This window comes from Plutella xylostella, chromosome 2 (assembly GCF_932276165.1).
Source record: "Plutella xylostella chromosome 2, ilPluXylo3.1, whole genome shotgun sequence".
In the NCBI taxonomy this organism is placed as follows: domain Eukaryota; kingdom Metazoa; phylum Arthropoda; class Insecta; order Lepidoptera; family Plutellidae; genus Plutella; species Plutella xylostella.
The window spans coordinates 4,307,496-4,325,018 of NC_063982.1; the positions used below are offsets into that span (position 1 = coordinate 4,307,496).

Genomic DNA, 17,523 nt, shown 5'->3' on the forward strand with positions numbered 1-17,523 from the left:
AAGTAAAACATGTGGCTAATGTCCTGCAGCTGCAGTAGACTATTATTATGAACCTACCTCCATTTTATATAATTACCTACCAATATTTTCAATACCTTCCTATACTTTCTATACCTAGCTATATTTATTTATTCTAAATATACTTATCTAAAAACCACTTTTAGAGAAAAAACTTACTTATACAAATTTTATTTTAAACATAACACTTAATAAATAAATAAATAGCAGGACTCGTAGTCATATTAATGCACAATTTAGCAACAATAATAAGAAGCAAAGAAGCAACAAAAAATGCGGTGTATTTATTTAGAAAAGCTCAATTTAATACAGCTCTACTCAAAAACATATTAAAATAATAAAACCATTTAGTGTAAAAATAATTATAATAGGTATACAAAACAATTACATTGTGATGGTGAAACGCTGGTGGTCAGTGCGAATTTTGCAAAAATTAAATGGAGTTTTTTAGAACCTGGAGCGTCGGTTTTCATTAATCATGATTAGTAGCTTGCACTTAAATCACCCACTGCACTATGAACTATGAACGAACACTGGCTATCACAAATATTTTTAATTATAGCTTAAATAATGCCGTATGTTATTGGGTCCACCGATATTTCTCAACATTTCACTCACACTGAACGCGAAAGAAATACTGAATTTTAAATAGGTTATAAATATACAATACTTTTATATTTTAATGATATGACACTTAGGTTTTTATTAGGTGTAAGTATACTTAAAACTCAGAAACACCCATCGTTGTATTCATCATAAACTATTATTTTATTCCTAAAGATTTTTTGCAACTAAAAGCCTTGGTCTAAATTTCAGCACTACTTGTGTGGCCTAATAAAACTTAAGTATACCTACATACCTTGGAAAGGTAGCGTATTGGCATTACTAAAGTTTAAGGTCAAGATAGAGATAGCCTGCTACAAATACGTTAAAAACAGACAAAGATAAAACATCTATTTCCCGCGGTTACACAAGGCAGGACCAATTTGACAATACTCTTAAAGATAAGTAGGTGATCATTTTCAACATTTATTCAATAATTTAACGTATGAAACTAATTACTTAAGAGCATTTCCATCTGTTGACAGACAATTTGCTATTTATTTTCAAGTAGGTTTTTGTTTCAACCCTTTTCAGAACATTTATACCGTGTGTACCTTAATGTCTGTATCGACCTGAAAATTTCACGCACTGCGCAGAAACTCACAGCTCCGGGCTTGCGCAGAACTAATTGTTCCTACACACGTGCAGCTAAAAATAGCTCAGACCTCAGTTGCCTTTGTGATAATGATAGTGAATGCAGGCTTAACACTAATAGTTACCTATATTTTTATTAACTATCCGAATATTTTTAAATTAATTTTCAACTAGGTAATATAACATCTAACTAACTATAGATATCAATATCCGTTGAGATTTTTGGGGTTTTCACTTGATTATAACTACGTAGTTATACCTAGTTGCTTTCCCATATTTTTATTAGTTTGAGTAACTAACTACTTAAGTGAGTATTATAAGAGTGCTATATATATACATCATACCTATTATATATATATATATATATATATATAATAGGTATGATGTATTCTTCATAAATCAGTTGCAGAGTTATTTTAGACCTATATTACTTACCTAGGTGCAGAAAATATTACTAGGAGTATCCACAACAACTAGAATACAACCTAGTGACTGACATTCATCATTATCGACATCCGCCCGTACTTTAGATACCTACTACTCTATTGCTGGCATACTTATACTTACTCCATTCAAAAAGTGCCGTAGCTACCTGTCTAATAGTAATATCATCGGTTCAGTAAGCCGAAGGAATAGTTACAATAACAATGATCTGCTCTCGAGAACTAGGTACTTTAGCTACGTTCATGATCTACTCTTGAGAATTTTCTCAGCTAGGAGCTAGAATGTACCTATAGGTTTGTAGTTTGTAGTTTTGTAAAATTACTCAAATCAAAATATCTGTCGGAAGTGATAATCAATCAAGACGATCACAGGTTGCGTTAGGGCAAGATTAGAAAAGCCGATGATAGGAGGTACAGTCTAATACATTATAGTTAATATGGTGATGATGATTTGATGATCATCATGCCCATCACTATTATTACGCTCTTCATTCGATCACCATTTCATTCCTGTTTGTGACTTTGTTTGCTGTTTGCCGTGTTTGTGACAAACAGCAAGCGTATGGATGGGGCTTAAAGACTTCAATGCAAAAAATGTGCACCAAAAAAATGCAACACGTTCACTTGCAAAATCATAGATACTAATTTTGTCTATGGTGAAGGTGAAAAGCTGTCATTCACTATCATTCGATTCCTCAGATCAACTACAAATAGATTCGCAATCGCCGTGTGCACTATTCTCTTTCTCACTCAAACCATAGATGTTGCCGACAAAAAAATAAAACCTAAATATGGGGAAATTTAACTTATCATAATAACAAAAACAAAACTTGAGTATATCGTCGGTTGATAGGAAAAAGACACTAAAGGCTAATTTTTCAATAGCCAGACAAAAGTTTTGCTGGGAAATAATTTTGATGCTGTTGCGTCTCAATGTTTCTCAATGTTTGTATTACCCAGATAACATTTATCTGAATATTGAAAAATCAGCCTTAGTGAGTTTTTCCTGTCAACCGACGATATAAGAAAAAAAACTTTACTCATACTTATTTGATTTCAATATAATTATTTAATATACACAAACTGAGTGGATTGTATAATTCATTGTCTTCGTCCAATCGAAACAATCCTCTTCAAAATGTGCCGAACACAATTTTTGTATGTTTCCTTGGTTCCCAATTTGTGCGACCGGTAATGTCTATCCATTTTCTTGATATTTTTTTTTCTGTCGGAAACCTATGAAAGAGATAAATGGATGAGCATGAGCATTATAATCGTGGGCCAAATATGTGATGGGGTTTTTTTTAAAGGAAACACGTATTTCGTATCAATACAATACACTTTATATTATACAGAAGAAATCACACATGGAAGAAAAAAAAAGAAACGAACGTTTCCTCACAATGAGAGGCACCTCATTTGAAAGAGGAGAATGACTTCTACAAAATACAATCTTCACAAAAACCGAATTCGTGCGCCCCATTTGTAAACCCAACCCGAGTCCGTTACAATTTCTAGTATTTTCTTTGCATACTATAATATTTGTGGGTAAAATAAATTTTCAATAACTTGCAACACCATGTGATTTGTTATGATATGGTACCTCGTAATTTTTACTTAAAACTGATACTAAAAGACCTTACAGTATTAAAATTAGTATCGTTTTATATTAAAATCGAGCCAATAGATAGTACTATGATGAATGTAAGCTTGTTAAACTTGATAGTATCTACTTACATGTGAAAATATATCTCATCCATCATTCCATCGTGTTTTCGTTCAATATGCTCAATACAACCGAACAAAATCCACCCACCCATGTCACACACTCGTTAAGTGATGATAATAGTCTAATAAACTTAATAAACACCCACAAATCACTAGCAAATCAAAAATAAATAGCATTTAGAAAATTTTGTTGTAACTGTCAGCCTTTGTTTGGCACAGATTTTTCATTTGTTTCATTGTTTGGCACAGAGAACTGACGTAAACAGGCGCCACAGCAAAAAGGACAAAAAACATTTACAGCTTAACGTTTCTTTCTTACGCTTAATGTAGCTAAGCGTCTCTTTTTCGCAATGTCAGAACTGTCACGATTATACCCCTGTGTTCGATTCCATCCCAAATGTCAATGTCAAAAATTGAGAAAAAATCGCGGGAATCGCCGGTTGTTTTGTTGTGTTTTCATGTTTTGAAACTCAGTCTGGCGAAAGACAGTCTGGGAAAAAATAAGTATGGAACGCGTACGAAAAATAATGGCGACCACCACTCACAGAGTACTTTTTACGCTATCATAGACATCTTTGGCTTTTGTCATCTGTCAGTGTCAGTCAGTCAATCGTTTAGTTTGAAAAATAATTTTAAATCATAAATAAATTAAGATTTAACATTTATTTATATATTATTATTACTGTGGATAAGTGCAGTGTTTGTGTGGAGGTACCTAACTATTAGTGTTGCTTGATATTATTGATAATAATTATGTTTTATAAAACTTGTGAAATATGTGGTTTAAGAGCCGCTAGCCGGTCGTATAGATGGCCAAAAGAGAATTTTCATGGCCAAATTTCCACTGGATGAGGAAAGGTAAGCTACAATTAAAGGCTAAAGCATAGGATTTAGATTATTTATATGTATAAAAAAGTTAAAGTCTAATAAAATAACTGGAGGGTCAGCACAACCAACAATAGTGCATGAATGTTTTTTTTATCGATATCGATATTTTTATTTATCATTAGTACGCACAGCTCATCAATCAGAACAACTTTTGTCTACTAGTTTTGGAAATTAGCGAAAATCAAATTCGGATCTCCATACAAAAATTACCAGTGACTTTTATTATACCTACTTAAATAATATTTAATTGACAACATTTCAAATAAAATGCTCACTGATTTTATTTTATTTTCGACGAGATATCACAAATTTAGATGACCCGTATTTTTTTATTTCTTAATATTACTATGTTTTAATATATTTTTTTAATTTCAAAGTTCAAAATATTTATAGTATGAGTGACGTCACGTCGAGGCTTTGGATAAAAATATTTTCGTTGCCTGCCTAACCTAAAAAAAAAGTTGGATGACATTAACTTGACATGAACAAGGACCAATCAACTTCAACTTCAACTTTATTTTGTGGCAAGGACCAATCACGAACTTTCGTCATTGACAAAGACACATAAAAGTGACAGACATTTGAGTGATGTTTGTCATTGTCATTGTCAAAGTGACATAACATGTTTTTTTTTGTTCATGTTTTAGAAGTAAAAGCGCGTTTAATTATTATGCCACATCGTGATGTCACGAATGATAGGTAATTTAGATTTTTATGTTTTTCTCTGAAATAAATCAATAGAAAAATCGAAAACATTTTTTTTTTGTGAATATTAGAGCCATATCTCTAAATGGTTTTCGAATTTCAACTGTATAAAATTTTAAAATGTTGTCAATTGTTTAATAATAATTATAAAAATGTTGTTTGCAGATGTAAACAGTGGGTTAAGATGACCGGTAAGGAGGATCTGGTTTATGTGCCTATTGAAAAGCTACATCAACTTAAACGAATTTGTGGCAATCATTTTCTACCACAACATTTTAAGAACACAATTGAAAAAAAAAACAATTCCATGTGTGGGACTTACTGCAGACACTTTATTTTATAATAAATAAATATAATTATATTTTTCCACTTTTATTTTATTTCAACATTATATCATAGCACTTACGTCAACGGAAAATCTCGAGTTTATTTTATGGATTATATTTTTGTGTTCAAATAGGAACATAACATAACGTTGAACCGAGACTTAACGTTGGTGTCATTGTGTAACACTGAAATCCTATTGTGTAAAACTGAAATTAAAGTAATACATACACTCGCACTTTTTTTTTTTACTAGTTATCGATAAAAAATATCCATAAGAAGCACATCACTATTTCAGCGGGGCTATGTTGGCAGTTTTGTACGTCATAATTTTTGTTTTGTTGGTACCCTCTGGTAGTACGCGTGAATAAAAAAAAATAATACAAGTATTTTAATCTTTTTTTTTCCCTTGTACTCCCATCTCTTAAAACGTAGTGTTCTTTTCTCTATGTTGAAACTTAAGTCCAAAAAAATTAAATACTACGTACATACTTTTAATTAAATTAAAGTGAAATCTAACTCTTTTGGTAACACCAGCGCCATCGCGATGTTAGATTCAAGTGTGATCCAGATTAAACTCATTAGAAAATACTTGAAGATCAAATTGCTTGATGATAACGTATCTTTTCGTGGACACGCACTGGAGAGAAGTCATGTGTATGATCTGATGAGGAAGACCATCGTTCAGGGAGAGTCCAACTCGGCACTGGTCATCGGGGCCAGAGGCAGCGGCAAAACTACGGTAAATTATTTACTTTTTAAGGTTATGTTGGAAGTACTGGCTTTTCTCGAGAGTTTGCTGACTTAATAAATTATGACCGTGGGAATTTGGCGGTATAAAGTAGTCTTTATGTCACTCTCATATCCTTGTCCCATAGGTTTCTTTATGATTTTCAGTTTGATAGAGGTTTAAATAAAAGTTATGTAGATATCCATCCCCACAAATACAGCTTTACTATAAATAAGCTAGCAGGACATTCCATTCACTGAATCTAAACCTTTTTTTACATAAACTACACCGAAAGAACTGCTAATATAACCATTAGACCAATTGCATGTAGGCAAAGCAAAAATGAAAAAAAAAACTATTTACTTACATATTTTCAATAATTTCAGCTGATAAACTCAGTGCTGCAGCAGCTCTCGTCGGAGGTGGACCTGGACAGTGACGCCATCGTTGTGCGGCTCAGCGGCCTGCTGCACCATGATGACAAGGTCGCACTCAAAGCTATTACGGCTCAGGTGAGGGAATTTAATGTCCTACTTTCTGCTCCTGAACCTCCTGCAAATTGACTGGTAGAAAATCCTTGTAGCATTAAGTCCACCTGATTGTACTTCTACTCTTTGTAAATTGTGTGTCATTAAGCTAGCCTTTTCATTTTTTGCGCAAAAGTATGAATAAATAAAATAGATTAGGAAGTTTCTACCAATCACATAAAATGCAAAAAAATATATAAACTTCAACTTTCCGGGTTCCAACTCATTACCAGTTTAGGTGGATGGTGATCTGATCTTCTGAGGGTATGAGGATCAATAAATGCTTTCTTAATAGAATTTTAATATTTCTGTAAACTACAAATTACATAGTGTTCATAATCAATCACCTATTATAAATGCGAAAGTAACTGTGTCTGTCTGTCTGTCTGTCTGTCTGTTACTCTTTCACGCCAAAACTACTGAACGGATTTGAATGAAATTTGGTATACATATGGTCTAGCTAGACCCTGGGAAAGAACATAGGCTACTTTTTATCCCGGAATTCCCACGGGAAAACTTTTTAAGGCGAAGCGGAGCGCGCGGGAACAGCTATTTATAATAAATCATTTACAGACTCAGAAAACCTTCTTACTAATACAAACCCACTAACCATAACCATATTTTATTATGTAGCCTGAATTTAGTTCTCTCTTCTTTCATATCCCTTTTGCACCTTTCTACTGGTTTTCCTATACCTCCTGTAGGTTGGCTGGTAGAAAATGCTTTCAGCAATAGGTCTACCTTTTCTACACTTACATGTTATATTTGTGCAAAGGTAAAATATTAAATAAATAAACATTCTCCTTCCCAGATGCAACTGGACAACGCAGTCGGTGAACGAGTGTTTGGTTCCTTCGCCGAGAACCTCTCGTTCCTCATCTCCTGCCTCCAAAGCGGAGCAGACCGTCGCTGCAAGAGCATGGTCTTTGTGCTGGATGAATTCGACATGTTCTGTCATGGAGTGAAGACTCAGACACTGCTGTACAACCTGTTTGACATCACGCACCAGGGTCAGGCTCCGGTTTGTGTTATTGGTGAGTTTGATAAGTCTGGAAAGTGAAGGTATAGTGCCTGTAGTTTATGACCGAGTTGTCGAGTTGCTTGTCCGAAAAGTAGACTTTTATTCTCTTGCGAGCAACGAATAAGTTCAATTTCCAAATAGCCCCTTTTTTAAGGATTTAATTTAGAACAATCTAATTTGGTGCTATTAATTTTCACTGGAACTTTTTCATTACCCGCGAGTGTAGTTGGATATGCACTGGAGGGATGATATTTAAGAGAGGCATTTATACAGTACATAAGCTAACTGGCACAATCAGCATACCTAGCATGGTGCTCAAGACGCAAGGCTAAATACGTTTTGCCACAAAACTTGTCATGAGCGTCTTGCGCTCTGTTCTACGTCTGACATGTAGCAAAGAGCGGTATCAGTAAATTAAAATATATTTAAAAACCTTTCCAGGTCTCACCTGCAGACTAGACGTAATGGAGCTACTAGAAAAACGAGTAAAGTCTAGATTCTCACATCGCCACATCAATCTATACCCAGTAGAATCAAACGAAATCGACCCAGACGTCATAGAAAAATCACCCTTAGAGACTTTCCTAAACATCTTCGTCCAACTACTAAGCATGCCTTTAGAACTTTCTAGAACACCACAAACGCCAAGGAAGAAAGGCAGAAAGAAGTCTATAGCTCAAATAGAAAGTCTAGATTCAGAAACTGGGTTTTCAGTGCCAAAAGATGTCCTAGATAAGTGTAAGGTGGATCCAGGTCAGTTCTCAGAGCTAGATAGAAGTTTTCTTGAAGACTGGAATAGTCATATTATAGCTTTGTCTGAAGATCAAAAGGTGGTTGATGTGATTGAGAAGTTTTGTTACTACACACTCAATGAGCAGATATTTAGAGATGTTTTGGTGAGTATAACTTGTGTAAATAAAGAAATAGTATTAAAATGGTAGCAGCTCTAGACCTACTCTTAGGTCTGTCAATAAATCAATTACTCCTTTCGACCACCGAATGGCGTAGTCGTTAGTGACCCTGACTGCTATTACGAAGGTCCCGGGTTCAATCCCCGGCTGGGGTAGATTTAGATATATTTGTGCTTTATATAAAGGGGAAGCAAATAATAAAGGGTGCCTGACAGTGGGAGGGCTACCTTACCAAGCCAAAATCTCTCAACACAACTGCTCATAGTACACGTACTGATCGCATGTTTGCAAAATCATATAAAAAAAAAGAATATTATTATTATCCTTTCCACTCGCAGTCGTGGCCAATCAGCAACTTCTAAAACACACACACATATACAAAAACCGCCGCCATTTATATAATTTGTCTTCTATTGTGTTTCTACCTTTCCAAAACCAAATTAAAACTTTTTTCTTTTTTTCCAGTTCCAAATAGTTTCAAAACTATGCCAGATGAAGCCCTACATAGACGCTAACGACATCTGCAGTGCCATAGACAACTCCGTGGCGCCGGAGCATAGAGTGAAGCTTCTACAGTCGCTGTCCATTCTAGAGTTGTCTCTGGTCATTGCCATGAAGCATGGGTTGGATATTTTCGACGGACAGCCTATGAACTTTGAGATGGTTTTGCATAGGTAAGTTGAGTTAAAGAGCCCGCAGACTGCAGACTTTTAGTCGGCCGATAGTTTGGTCGGGTCAGTATGGAGATGTATGGTAGTGCGCACATACAACGATTAAATATCACGAGTCATCATTTAGATGGATGAAAAGGGAGACAAATAGGGTTATATAAACACTCTGTCCTCGGCCTTCCTCATGCAGCCACTACCGCCGACCCAAGGCCGTCGGTCCAAGGCGCTGGGTGTCCCACGCTACACTCCGTTTCTTAGTTAATAACTGTTAACGGTCTCTAGTTAGGAACCGCAACAATACATTTAACGCTCAGTTTTTTTTAAATGACCATTTCTACTTACTTTCCCTCGACTCTCTCAGCACAAGCTTGCTTGTGTTGGGGTCCACCAACCCTCACTTGGCCAGCGTGGTGGACTAGGCCTAAACCCTACCTTCATTGGAAGGAGACCCGTGCCCCAGCAGTGGATGTGATGGGTTGTCATTATTTTTATTAGGGCCTGTTTCACAATGTAAATATTGGCTACCTGTGGGATAAAAGGCATGCTGTCACTTTCTGTAATCATGTTATAGGGACAGTGACAGCATGCCTTTTATCCCACAGGGAGCCATTATCCAGACATTATGAAACAGGCTCTTATAATATTTTATGTTTTATTCAACAGGTACACAAAATTCGCCAACACTAACTCTTCGACCCAAGCCGTCCCACGCCCAGTCATCCTCAAAGCCTTTGAACACCTTCAGGCTTTAGAAGTAATCATGCCAGTGAAAGGTACCGACAGCATATACAGCGGCACGGAGACCACGGCCAGTCGAGTGCAGAAAGAGTATCAGTTTTTTATGCTAGCTGTACCCATTAGTGATGTAGATGAGGCGGTGAAAGGGTTTAAGGCTTTGCCAACTGAGATTAGTCATTGGTATAGTAATTCTGTGTTTTAGGTGTAGTGTAAGTCTGGTGGTTAGTGGTAGTCTGAAAATGATAACTTTGCGAGGGTTAAAATATGTGATAAGTTCCTAAACTATACCTCGTTTCAGCTATGATCACTGAAACAATTCATAACTTTTTGAAAAATACGCATTAATATCCTTATGCTTTTCTTAGTGTTGGCACTTGTTACTGATACAAAGTTAGCGTTGTCGGACTATACCGCACCGGGAGCGATATGCTGAGGGTTCCAGGTTCGATTTGATCTTTGTTTTTTGGCCCAAATAATGGCTTTGAATGTGTTTGAAATGTAAGATTATGATTGTTGTAATTGGAAATGATTGTGATTAATTTATTTTTGTGGGCTAAAAATGTGAGACTGATGTTTTTTATAGATGGAAATAAAAATATAATTTTTAAAATACATATATATTTTCATTTCATTGTAATTTCTGACTAGAATCGAGTCACATTTAAAATTAATAGCGAATCCCTTTACACTTACGTATATGTCTTAGACAAATTTTCTACACTAAAATTCGATTTGTTACAATAAAAAAATTTGATCTACGCATATACATTGCTTTATAAACCACATTTATAGAAGATCTTTTTTTTTCAATTATTTAAATTTAAAATTCCATAATATTCTGTTAAAAATATCAAAGATACTTAGATACATTGAACTTATCTGCATACTTTCATGTTCTAAACATGTTAGAAGGATTTATGGAGTCGACTACTATACTTATCTGAAGATACAACAACAAAAAATACAATATAAGACATTTATATACAGAGACAAGTATTTACAAATGCATTAAAAATATATTAAGTATAATATACTGATGAATGCTTAAGAAATATGATATCTATTGCGTCATTCGTAGAAGGCGTTCAGAGTGGGTGCTTTTTTTAAACCTCTTCATCGTTGGGCCTTTGTGCACGTATTCTGAAAATAAAAAAAATATTTTTAGTGAAGTACCGACAGTAATATAGGTGGATATCCATACATAGGTACGTGCTAACGACTGTTATCCCCGAAGGGGCAGTCAGAGGTGACACGCACTCCTACTCAGGTGGTAGGTATTCTATTCTATTCTCTGTGGCTCTCTCGAGTAGAACCTTTGTGCATGTCCCCAAGGTCTAAACTGCCTTCCTAAGCTTGGACCATTTCCCACCGCGCTGGTCCACTGCGGGTTGGTGGGTTCACATATCTAGATATGCAGGTTTCCTCACGATGTTTTCCGTGGATATTTTAGTGCAAATAGTAATAAGTAATGACTGGTGAAAATAAACTGTTTTTTTGGACTAGGGTTCACGAAAAGGATTTTTTAGAAAGAATAATAAAATTAAAAGTTATAAGCTAATTTATCATCATCAACTTACTATGAGCTGCATCAATCTCGATGTTTAATTTGCTATTTCTTAAATATTCACTCAGTCCATTCTTTTCAATTTCCGGAATCTTATGACAATATTCAGCCAAGTCCGTGCATTTAATTATATCGTTAGAGAAATCATCTATGGCTTTAATCTCCGTTTTATTGAAAGACCCTTTAAACTTCATTTCAGTGTAGACTTCATTATCGTAGAACTCCTTCAAATATGTGAAAAGCAGATCTCTAACTTCCGCGTAATCTAGATAAATATCATCTTTATTTGATTCTTGTGTTTCATTTTCTAAAACGTCATTGACGTTTTCTATTACAGACGGTCTCTGATCAGATATTACTGTGCTGGCAGAATCATTCGTTTCTGCCTTTTCGTCAAAATTGATTTCTTCGTCGATAGCACCTGAAATTATATTGTCATCTCGTATAAGATCTGTTTTAAAAACATTATCAATGAGTTTTGACGTTAGTATATTACATAGATCGATGTATTTTGTTACTTGGTAATAATCTGTTTTAATAATATCACTTAAATATTTTTTCTCCAAGAAATTGTTGGTTGCATTCTCACCTTTGTCAGTTTCATAAGCTTTGTTATCAATTTCAGATTTGGTGTTATTTTCATCTTGATCTGTATCAATTTTGATTATATTTTCATAACCTTCTTCTTCTTCGTCATATCTGAGATCGTTTGCGGTTATGAAGTAAATATGAACAGGGGCTTCTTTGAACAAATGTAGTGTTCTGAAAAAGTAAGCATTAGTTAGTAAAGTCATTTAATTCAGTAGCAAAAAAAGTCTAGCTATTATGTATGAAACTCATTATCTTATAATGTCATCTACTGCTGGATATAGGCCTCTTAGATGGAGTCCCACAATAGAGTAGATCTGACTCTGTCTTCTGCCTCCTTCACCTAACCACTGCTTATTTCCTAGTAAGGTTGCCTAACTGGTCATTCTGAGGTTTTGAAATCGGGAGTAAGTATCAATATCTAAAAAGCCACTATACCTTGACGGAAACTTTCCAACACTCTCACTATACAGTCCACACCCACTCTCTCTGATTTCAGCTATAACTTCAGCGTTCTCTTCACAAAACTGATAGTCCTCAAAATCTTCAAAAGCCTCTCCCCTAATCATAGCCACTAGCTGGTGTATACTCGCCCTTTCAGACTTAGTACAGTCTTTATTAAACTCCATGGAATCTAGATTCTCATCGCGAACAAATTCAAGTATTTCTTTCAAGGCAATTCTTTGAGTGGTATATTTAGCTGCATTCTTTCTGGCCCGTTTCTTCGATTTGTGTCCAGTTATCTTGGTTCCCCTCTGAGGAGGTATTGTCATTGTAGGTTGGTTTCTCTTCTGTTTTCGGTTTTGTTGGGTAATTTTCTTTGGCTGGTTAATCTGGTTGTGTTGTTGGTTTTTGTTCTTTTTGTTAAATGGTTTCTTTTGTTTTGTAATTGTTTCTTCTGGATCAAAAAAATAATCTGAGTCAAAGTCCTCTTCGTCCATCTATAAATAATATACATTTTAGAACATAAAATTTTAAAAGGCAGGTATATAATGGCCGTCACGGATAAAATACAGGGTGTTTCAAAAAGGGTATACTAAGCCGAAACCTACATGTGCAGCATGGTAAATCCCGAAACTGAAATCAGAATTTCAAATTTTACGAAAAAATAAAAACATTCTCTATAGTTAAGTCAACGACACGTGACCAACAAAGTTTCTATGGAAAATGTTTTTTTTTTTCGCGAATTTTGAAATTCTTATTTCAGTTTCGGGCTTAGATATACCATGCTGCACATGTAGGTTTCGGCTTAGTATACCCTTTTTGCAACACCCTGTATAGTCCTGACATAGATAAACATCACTATATCGCGATTCTACATGCATGAAACGAACAAACAACAAGTCATGGAAGTAGAAAAAAAGGCGGAAGGAATCTCGCTTACTAAAACACTGAAGTACCACAATGGCGGCGACATGAGAGTGTGTGGGTGCGTAGGTGCGACGTGATTGGCGCGCGGTGGCAAACTGACTTACTTTGAGTGTGAATGTGTGTGTCGGGCTCGTCGTAACAATGAAAGTGACTTACTTTTGGTGCTTCAGTTTTTTGTTAGCAATATTCCTTCCGCCTTTTTTCTACTTCCATGCAACAAGTATAAAATTTTAAAATAATATCAGATATGGGCTGCTTGCTACTTACTTCGGCCAATAGATCATTGAATTGATCATCAGTGATCTCAGTTGGTAGGTATATATTTTTCATAATTTTTGTGTCTGGTTGAGTTCTTATGTGGTGGTTTAGCTGTATTTTCATAATTGTTGTGTGAGTTTGAGTTCTTATGTGACGGTTTAGGTGTATTTTCTTCTGGTTCATCAGGAGCACCAAAGCCTTTTTTATCCACCTGGAAATAAGGAAAAAAAATATTACAGAACATTTATTTATTTCTTTGAGTATTTATTTTGAACATTATTACAAATCTGTTTCATAGTACCAAGATTTATAGTATGGTCAGGTGCAAAGAAACCTGACCCCCCTCTCATACTAACAATGCTTCTGAGGGGAGTCAGGTTTATCTGCCCCTTACTGTACCTATGACCTTGCTAGTGCAATGACAGAAACATACCATGAATAAGTTGGGCATGATGGGTTCCTGGATGCCGTCTCCTCGCGCCCCCAGCGAGCCCCCCGTCCAGCCCATTCGCTGCATCATCCTGTAAAATATACAGGGTGTTGTTAAAATATACAGGGTGTTGGTAGATTAATATTATGAATATTGACAAATAATTGTAAAAAAATATGCCAAATAAACATTTCAATTTCAGTAGTAAAATGGTACAGACAACTTATTGTTCACACTACATAAATTTAATTGAGATTTATACATGGTGCTTGTTTGTATATGTATCTAGGAAGTATTCTTCATCTCATTCATTTGTCGCTCTTAGAATCATACTGTTTACACTGGGGGATACTATCTGTTTGGTTGACTATACATGCTGTAGGTTCCAGTGGTGTGCTTTGGCACAGGCCTACTTCCAGCAATGGACGGCAATCGGCTGATGATGATGATGATGACATTTTGTATTTTATTCCCAGTACACTAAACCCTTTGCATCAAAATATCCATTATTATATTTGTATTCTTTATTCCTTATACAACCCTTTGCATCGGAATATCCTTCCACCCAAAGGTTGCCTGGAAGAAATTGCTTAAAGCGATAAGGCCGCCATTTGTACATATGTGTTACATTAAGTTTTTTTTTGTAATTTTTGTCCATGTTTTTGTGTACAAATAAAGCATATCCTATTCTATTCTATTTTGGCTACTAGAGTCTGTCTAGATCTAGATGAAAGCATATTCCAAGCAGTATTTCACTGCCTGGCCAAGTCCAAGTGTTCACTCTGAAAAATTTATATATGCAATAAGCCCACCTTTCTGCGACCCCAGCCTGTACGGGTTGTGAGAGGCCTTCTATAAGTCTCTTGGTATGCTTGTTGTTTCTGGCCGGTACATTAGCAGAGTGCAGCTTTGATGGTTCTTTCTTGTCATCTTCTAAAGTGTCTGTAGTCTTTGAAGAGCTGTAAGATTAATAAAGATTATGGACAAAAATTGTAAATACCTTATAAAGTAGGACCAATGTTATATAATTTAGTGCCAGCATCAAAAGAGGTTTTAGCCCAGTGGAGTTATTTTTCAACACACTTGATGGTTACACAATATTTAACATAAATTACAAGATATATCTCATGGAATCCTTTACAGTAGATAGATGTCTGGTGCAACTCCATAAGTTTATTAACAAAAAGGTAAAAGTACAATAATGTACCTCATTGGCACCTCTTACATACCTGCTTTGGCTTTCCATTTTGCAATTAGTTTCATTTTTGTTATCTCCCTCATCCTGAAGATCGATAGGGCCATCTCTTTTATCATTACAAGTGTGGGATCCCTCTGCTTCAATCGATTTTGAAAACTGTATACTTTTTGTATAGTTTAATTTCTTGATAGTGTTTACAACTGTGTTTTCTGGTAATTGATCATTTTGAGTAGACTGACTCGGTTGGTGTACTTGGTAATTGCTGTTATATCTTTCTGAATAAGAGCCCTGGACAATATTGCTTTGTTGGTTGTTTTGAAAATGAAAAAAGGGATCATCGACTATATGGCCCCGTTGGTAAATAAAATTTGGCCGCGGTATACCACAGTTTTGATGCCATTGCTCACCGGGGTGTATCCAAGTAGGTATTCCATGGTAACCATGAAAATTTGGAGAGTAGTTTGAATGAAAACTCTGATTTTCCTGGCTGAAATGCCTGTTTTTACGCGTGTTTCGCCTCTGAGGTGGCCAGTGGCTGACGTGGCTGTTGTAGTTCATTTCTTGGTAATTTTTGGCCAAATTGGAAACGCTGCTACCAAAACAAACCACTATTTGTATTGCACTTTTCGTTTATTTTGATAATGCAAAATCTCTGCAAAATGCACTGCATTTGACACTGACTAAATAGTCGATTGCGTTTATACTCTGTGCTCTAGAACTTTGTGTCTGTGATAACTTGCATCTTGCACTGTCCAAGGCCCACAAGGCCAAGGATCCGTCAAGTCGAGCGAAGTGTCACTTCACTGTCAATCTGTCAACAAACAGCAGTATAGTGCCACAATCTTATCTGTTCCGGTGGTCAAAATGTGCAACTAACGAGACGTCATTGTCAAACGTCGTTTCATACTCTGTGCGTTATTTGAGTTGTCAATTTCTGTGAAGAGTTATTTAATTTGTTTTGTGATTTTCTGGGTGAAATAATGCCAAAAGCGCTGTAATGTGATGCAAGAAAAGTAGTACTATATATATTGGCTTTTATGCAGGAAGAATAACATATTCAGGCGCCTTTAATTCCGTTTGAAAAATTGGAAGAACGAGTTGCAGCGGCTACAGGTTAGTGTTGCCAAATATGACGAATAATTTTACCCATATACTCCATGTATGTAATTTTATTAAATATTTTCCCGAGAGGCCCGTAATTTTATTAAATATTTGCCCCAGCAGTGGGGACGGGATGGGTCGTGATACTCGTGATGAAAAGTATATAATCTTTATTTTTCTTTGATTACAGGTGTGAGGACCTGCAGCGATTTTAGACAAAATAATGATGATTTATGACATGTCATTGTTTTCCCAACATATCAAGAGTTGGCTGAAAGAAATTGCTTTTTGGCAATTAGCCTTTGGAAGGAGACCGATGATTGAGGATGATGAATTAGCCTTTGCACACTGTCTGAATTTCTTTTAATTGTATGCTCTTGTTTCTTGTTACTTTAGATAATGTAAAATAAAGTGTTCAAAAATAATAATTAATAGTTTTTTTAAGTCGTATGTCGTTATTCCCACGACCCACATATATTACCTATACCATTATGGAGATGCTGGAGGTGGTAGAGCATCCCCATGCAAAGGGAGGATCCTCCGACCAGGCCGGGTGGTGTGGCCTGGCGGGCAGCTGCCCAACGGTTAGCGTTGGGGATTTCTATATATCCTCCTGACCCCGAGAGGTATAAATGTATGCACTGTTCTTAAATTTAAAAAAAAATTAAAATTTATCTACTGAACTATTTTGTCAAAGAACAAATTGTTTAAGGGATATGTACTTTATAAAACTTTAAAGGAATAACAGGGATACTCCATAAAACTTTTAATATAGGTATTTTTAAACTATGTATTATATTTTTTTTTCAATGTCCTACTCATAGCACGCCAGGTGTCAGGAGGATATTGCAGAATAGGTGAGAAACTTCGAATGCGCGATGTAGGATTACATAGTAATTTGCGTAGTTCCCATAAATCTTCTCTGTATTGCGTTTTGAGCGCCATCTGTTGATCTTCATCTGAACTAGTGGCTAGGAGTCCGCCACACCATTGTTATCTAGATTTAATCTCCTATATCAGAACATAATCAGAACTAATTTTATTTCTGTTCGCCGTGGACAAATTTTCCATACAACAAATGTCGTTTGATATATTATATCCTCTTTCATTTA

The 17,523-nt window shown here is 35.6% G+C and overlaps 2 protein-coding genes and 1 long non-coding RNA gene across 4 annotated transcripts; 2 read left to right on the forward strand and 1 right to left on the reverse strand.

Annotated features, from left to right (window-relative positions):
• The first annotated feature begins 4,054 nt into the window (after positions 1-4,054).
• On the forward strand, positions 4,055-5,541 carry LOC125491411. Its single transcript, XR_007268277.1, has 2 exons — positions 4,055-4,244; positions 5,145-5,541. It is a non-coding gene; the product is annotated as an uncharacterized LOC125491411 (long non-coding RNA).
• A 219-nt stretch (positions 5,542-5,760) lies between these two features.
• LOC105396105 (origin recognition complex subunit 4) lies at positions 5,761-10,228 on the forward strand. Its single transcript, XM_038112892.2, has 6 exons — positions 5,761-6,045; positions 6,420-6,545; positions 7,372-7,594; positions 8,023-8,477; positions 8,958-9,166; positions 9,827-10,228. The coding sequence occupies exons 1-6, from the start codon at positions 5,851-5,853 to the stop codon at positions 10,101-10,103; spliced, it is 1,485 nt and encodes a 494-aa protein (XP_037968820.2). The 5' UTR covers positions 5,761-5,850; the 3' UTR covers positions 10,104-10,228.
• Positions 10,229-10,502: 274 nt separating this feature from the next.
• LOC105394839 lies at positions 10,503-16,049 on the reverse strand. 2 transcript variants are annotated; one of them, XM_048633274.1, is made up of 8 exons: positions 15,342-16,045; positions 14,925-15,071; positions 14,116-14,203; positions 13,692-13,893; positions 12,492-12,994; positions 12,055-12,227; positions 11,479-11,886; positions 10,503-11,041 (listed from the first exon to the last, which is right to left on the reverse strand). In XM_048633274.1, the coding sequence occupies exons 4-8, from the start codon at positions 13,863-13,865 to the stop codon at positions 10,962-10,964; spliced, it is 1,338 nt and encodes a 445-aa protein (XP_048489231.1). In that variant the 5' UTR covers positions 13,866-13,893; positions 14,116-14,203; positions 14,925-15,071; positions 15,342-16,045; the 3' UTR covers positions 10,503-10,961. The 2 variants fall into 2 exon arrangements, with proteins under 2 accessions (XP_048489231.1, XP_048489225.1); XM_048633268.1 differs by having other exon boundaries at positions 11,479-12,227; positions 15,342-16,049.
• Between the last annotated feature and the right edge of the window lie 1,474 nt (positions 16,050-17,523).

Coding starts and splice junctions, on each gene's coding strand:
- LOC105396105 (XM_038112892.2), top strand. CDS start 5,851: ATGTTAGATTCAAGTGTGATCCAGATTAAACTCATTAGAAAATACTTG. Junction 6,046..6,419: donor GAGGCAGCGGCAAAACTACG/GTAAATTATTTA, acceptor CAATAATTTCAG/CTGATAAACTCAGTGCTGCA. Junction 6,546..7,371: donor TCAAAGCTATTACGGCTCAG/GTGAGGGAATTT, acceptor TCTCCTTCCCAG/ATGCAACTGGACAACGCAGT.
- LOC105394839 (XM_048633268.1), bottom strand. CDS start 13,865: ATGAACCAGAAGAAAATACACCTAAACCGTCACATAAGAACTCAAACT. Junction 12,995..13,691: donor TCAATGATCTATTGGCCGAA/GTAAGTAGCAAG, acceptor TATTATTTATAG/ATGGACGAAGAGGACTTTGA. Junction 12,228..12,491: donor GTTGGAAAGTTTCCGTCAAG/GTATAGTGGCTT, acceptor TTACTTTTTCAG/AACACTACATTTGTTCAAAG.